The sequence below is a fragment of the Esox lucius genome, chromosome 25, assembly GCF_011004845.1.
Source record: "Esox lucius isolate fEsoLuc1 chromosome 25, fEsoLuc1.pri, whole genome shotgun sequence".
In the NCBI taxonomy this organism is placed as follows: domain Eukaryota; kingdom Metazoa; phylum Chordata; class Actinopteri; order Esociformes; family Esocidae; genus Esox; species Esox lucius.
In genome coordinates, this window is record NC_047593.1 from 10,790,839 (window position 1) to 10,795,977 (window position 5,139).

General features: G+C 37.4%; 1 protein-coding gene, 1 long non-coding RNA gene and 1 pseudogene across 2 annotated transcripts; all 3 read right to left on the reverse strand.

The window, feature by feature from the left end:
* Nucleotides 1-446: 446 nt before the first annotated feature.
* On the reverse strand, nucleotides 447-1,208 carry LOC117594086 (annotated as a pseudogene).
* Nucleotides 1,022-3,253, reverse strand: LOC117594127 (CD209 antigen-like protein D). Its single transcript, XM_034291193.1, has 4 exons — nucleotides 3,041-3,253; nucleotides 2,785-2,924; nucleotides 2,601-2,701; nucleotides 1,022-2,278 (listed from the first exon to the last, which is right to left on the reverse strand). Exons 1-4 carry the CDS (start codon nucleotides 3,048-3,050, stop codon nucleotides 2,122-2,124), a joined length of 408 nt encoding a protein of 135 aa, XP_034147084.1. The 5' UTR covers nucleotides 3,051-3,253; the 3' UTR covers nucleotides 1,022-2,121.
* A 213-nt stretch (nucleotides 3,254-3,466) lies between these two features.
* LOC117594130 lies at nucleotides 3,467-4,469 on the reverse strand. Its single transcript, XR_004575529.1, has 3 exons — nucleotides 4,280-4,469; nucleotides 3,936-4,043; nucleotides 3,467-3,604 (listed from the first exon to the last, which is right to left on the reverse strand). It is a non-coding gene; the product is annotated as an uncharacterized LOC117594130 (long non-coding RNA).
* Between the last annotated feature and the right edge of the window lie 670 nt (nucleotides 4,470-5,139).

A 5,139-nucleotide genomic window follows, 5' to 3' on the forward strand; every position in this document is an offset into this window, starting at 1 on the left:
GCAGTAGAGGGCGCAGTTGTCACAGTGGGTGAGGTATCCACTTGATATATTCCATTTAACATTACTTCTGTATGAGAATGCAACTTGTGACAACGTTGTCATTGAAGCGGTTACTGAATAAGGAGATTCACATCAGATGATACTACCTTGGGAGTAAAACATTAAAATCAATGTGAATTTCTACGGCAGTCTGCCCCAAATTACATGTTTAGAAAAATTCCTGGTTTGTGGTTAGCTGGAACATTAATTTTGTATTTCTTTCCTGTGGTTAATAGGAAACTGTCTGTGAAACCCATAGAAATGTTGACTAAATCCAACAATGTTCTACTACAAGAAAAAAATAAAAGATTCACTGACTTACCGTTATATAAACAGCTGTATTTGCTTAAACATTTTAACAATTTTGACTGCTCCGTTTGCCTATACTCTTCAGTGCATAGAGAACGTCACAGTTCAGAAAATTCTGTTTTTTCTTTTGGGTAATTAAAAAAAATCTCAAAAGGAGGAATCAACACCTTCCTTCTCATGCTGTCCCATCACTGGGTAGGACTTATGGTAAACTCCAAAACATGTCGTTATCTCAAAGCAGGATTGTTTTCCACAATTATAATTAATTAAGAGATCTGGATGCAAAGAATCTAATACAAATCTAATTGTAAGAAAAATAATTTCTGTTTTTTTGTATGTGGTTGATAATAAATTCTGGGGGGGGTTTCAACAGGCAGAGAGCATCAGTCAAGAGGAAATGCAGGGAGTAGAACTTGAAGGAGGATTTGTACTTTGTTCTATGGGTTTGGACTGCCTTGTTGAACTCCAATGTATTGCAGAATAAGCACAAATAGGATATGATCACGTGGAAGAACACTTGTTCTTTTTTAATCTTTCCTTTGCTTTATTTGCACAATGGACTCATATGGTCTTTTCATCTGGAAGATATTGCTTCTTCACTTTGTTGTACATTTGCTCAGTGCAGCCTTCATACATGTCATCAACAGAGTTATGGGCCATGTCTAAGGGTCTGCAGAAAGAGATGCACTAGACTAAAGAGCTCAGATACAGGAAACTACTAACCTGCAACCATCCCTCCCACACTGTCACACAGCAGACAAACCTTTCACTTCTTCTGTAAATATTGTTACTTTAATTAATGTGCTTTCTTTGTATCAATTTACAACGCACTCTACTACTAAGAGGAAAGCGGTAAACATTATCATGTAAATTACAGGATAACTCTGATGCGATGATTAAAACTTCAGGTTCTCTTTGTTGAAATCTGTGTTACACAAATATATTTTATCTTATAAATTGGGGAACAAAATGTTTTTCTTCAGGGGTCATGGAATTAATAATACAGATTTGTAACAGATGAGATGGTTAGTATCAGAGGCTTGTTTGCGTAGAGATACGTACACTTTCCCATCAAGTTCAACATTGAATTTAACACTACGTCCACCGGAGGGCGCCCTTTGACTCAGTCCCTGAGTCTGAATGTCTGTGTGATGCTTTCTCTTGTCCTGTGGTTTGGAACACAGATCTAGAGTTCCATATAGACCACAGATACTGAGATATAATGTGTGTGTGTGATACTGTAAAGGGAGACGGGTGAAAACTACACTGTGTGAAAACTGAATCTACTGAGATCAGAAGTTTTTCTTAAAAGTAGGTGAAATTCCCTTTAAATCAATATGACCGCCAGAGTTTCCTTCCGAATTAAGTTTCACACTTCAGTGAAAAAGAAGCGATAGGTAAAGTGATTTCTACGAGTCTGTATTCATGACCTCTGTTTGAAGCCTGATGCAGCTCAGCATATGTGTCATATGATGAAAGTAAGAATACAAATATTTATATGCTAAGAAATATGGCCAATCTGATCATCTCCATTGTGTTAAAATCCATTGTAAACTCTAGTAAATAAAGATGAAAAAATAAGAAGTGAAACCCCATGATGGCTAGTTGTGAGGATATGACAAGTTCCTATTCATTATTGTTTTCAGAAACATAGAATTGTCACTTAATGTGACAGAGGAAGAAACTTATTCATTTGTATTGGTATTAAAAACTGTAATTCCATTATTCTTATGTCTTCTGACCTATTATTGTACCGTATATAACAATGTATTGTTAATCTATGACTGCTTCACAAATCCATTTAAGTTCAGTGTTACAAGTCAGGTCATTCCACATCTTTACAGGATCTCTATTCCAATTCACAATCTCAGCACAGTCCTCCTCTACTTTGGGGTCACCACCATTATCAGGCTGTTGTGGTCCCCAGTACCTGTAGTGGGAACAACACAGAGAACCAGAGAGTCAGACACTGGTAGAAAAGAAAACCTACTGTAAATCCAGTATGCAGATGTTTTTGAAGGTTGAAAGAGACAGCATGGAAGTTTATCTACATCACAAAAGTCAGAAAAAAGAAAACCAACTTTATCTGAATTCAATGTGAAGCAAGTTGCCAACCAACATTGATAACATTTCGAAAATAGCCTTAGCACAGACACTGAGCAGTTTTTATACATGCTGTAACTGTAGACTATCAGTACTATTGAATCATTGCTACTAATGACTGGCTTGCAAAACAGAGTATAATCTCTTACGCTGTAGTCAGAGGTGTGCCATCCACCCATCTCCAGGTCCCCTCAGTGTCTATGTCAGACAGACCGATCCAAGTATTTATGTTTAATGAAATGAGGAATTTCTAACAGACAAAGATTAAGATTTTGTCAATAGAATGAAAACAACCATTTGTATCCATAAATCTCTTATGAACCTCCCTCTCACCTGTTCCTCTTGGTTGTTTATGATGACTAGCTTGGTCCCTCTATTCCGACAGTCCTGGTTTGCATTTTCCCAGTTATTTTTCGTCGTGGAAATGAAATAGCTGCTGTTACCAAACTTTCTCCATTCATATGGACATTTCACTAATTAAAATACATGTATAATATGTTTATTCAGTTTCAGTTTTGCAAGTCAATATGAATGCCATTTTGATGAGATTTTGATATGATTAAAAGGAAAACCAGTTCAATTCACTTACCTGATAACATCTGGGAGTTTCCGTCTCTCTCTTTTGTCAGGTTGTTGTTACTAGTCTGTAGCTGGTCTCTCTCTTCACTCAGGGGTTTGCATCTAGTCTGTAGCTCGTCTCTCTCTTTTGTCAGGTTGTTGTAACTAGTTTTTAGCTGGTCTCTCTCTTCAATCAGGGTTTTGCATCTAGTCTGTAGCTGGTCTCTCTCTTTTGTCAGGTTGTTGTTACTAGTCTGTAGCTGGTCTCTTTCTTTTGTCAGGTTGTTGTAACTAGTCTGTAGCTGGTCTCTCTCTTCACTCAGGGGTTTGCATCTAGTCTGTAGCTCGTCTCTCTCTTTTGTCAGGTTGTTGTAACTAGTTTTTAGCTGGTCTCTCTCTTCAATCAGGGTTTTGTATCTAGTCTGTAGCTGGTCTCTCTCTTTTGTCAGGTTGTTGTTACTAGTCTGTAGCTGGTCGTTCTCTTTTGTCAGGTTGTTGTAACTAGTATGTAGCTGGTCTCTCTCTTTTGTCAGGTTGTTGTAACTAGTCTGTAGATTGTCTCTTTTTATGAAGTATTGACAGCCAATGACGCCATCTGTAATATTCAAGTTACAATGGATATAAAAAGTCTACACATGTCTCAATTAATTACAAAACAGAAAATAATTGATTGCATTGCCCTTATGGTCAATATTTGGTAGAGGCACCTTTGACTGCAATTACAGCCATGAGTCTATTTGTATAATTCTCTAACAGCTTTTTACATCGGACACATACATTTTGCCTATTCTTGGGTCAAGGTCCATCTAGTCAAATGGGACCTTTTGACTTGTTCCGTCCCATTGAAATATTCCATTATTTTACCAAGATTTCATTTTCTTAAAAAACTGTCAGTTCAACTTTAAGTGAGAGTGAATTTAACTTACAGTAGACACACAGTCCTATGATCTCAGCCAGAAGCAGAACACATAGCAGTCCCAGACACACTGCAGCAACTCCAGAAGGTCTTTTCCACCACTTTGAATATGCTGAATCTGAACATCAAATAAACTTAAACATTTTGAAATACAGCAATTAAAAGCATGACATGGTGCACTCAATTGCTAATAAGATAAGTCATAAGCCTGCTAAATGTCCAAATTGTAATGAAATCTTAAAGAATAAATATGTTTTATTTCAATTTTTATTTTATGAATAAGGGTGTGTGTGCATGCTATATGTTTTCACCTGCATGTGTTTGTTTGTGTGTTTTATGTGCATGTAATATTACCTGAATGTTGAATGACGACTCCACCTGGTTTGGGTTTGTCAGCTCCTACTTTGCCATATAATGGGCAATCAATATTTGTGCTAGTTACATTCCCTTCAAATTCGTAGGTTCCTTCTGACATCTTAGAACATGTTTCCTTTACCACACTTGTGCTTTGTGATGGCAATTCCATGGATCAACAATCTTAAAGGAGTAAGAACAGAGACAAAATTATCTTGGCACAATTTAACACTTTTATTAAGTATTTGCAAATAAGAGAGACGGGTCAAACGCTTACAAACATAATAATTCGAGGAGTCTCTAAACTAGATACATGAACAATCTGTATTTATTACAGTTAAAAGGGGTGTGTTAAATTGTTGCCCATTGTGACACATAGGTTATAGACCCCCCACCTTATCCTTCCTGCAAATGTTTTCTGTTGCGTTTATCAAACTGACCTTTCTTCCCTCCAAGGACAACATTTCCAAGGAACAAAAGGACTGACATCCTTGTTTGTCTAGGCAGGAGAACATGGACCAAATACCTAATGTTTCTCTGATATTATAAAGACGTGTGTCACAATCAAAGTAAAGATCTTAATACAAGCCAATGGAAAGTGTTGGGGAAGTTTCTGACGCCTGATGCATTCTTACTGATTAAAGGACTGAGTCCCACTGTTTAGATAGGTAGAGGAATGTGGGGGATCTGGTATTTGCATAGGGGGCATCTATCTATTGTCTGTCCAGATGCAGATCAATGGGTTTTAGGACGGGATAGGAGAAGATACACAACAGGGGGCAGTAAGGTCAGTTGGCCCCTTTGGGTAAACACAACAGTAAACATTATGGCAGGAAGGATAAGGTGGGGGAAGATAGCAT

What these genes read in the sequence shown, in the direction of transcription:
- LOC117594127 (XM_034291193.1), bottom strand. An exon ending in TAAACAACCAAGAGGAACAG is followed by an intron (nt 2,702 to 2,784) that starts GTGAGAGGGAGG and finishes TTTGTCTGTTAG; the next exon opens with AAATTCCTCATTTCATTAAA. An exon ending in GGCACACCTCTGACTACAGC is followed by an intron (nt 2,279 to 2,600) that starts GTAAGAGATTAT and finishes TTCCCACTACAG; the next exon opens with GTACTGGGGACCACAACAGC.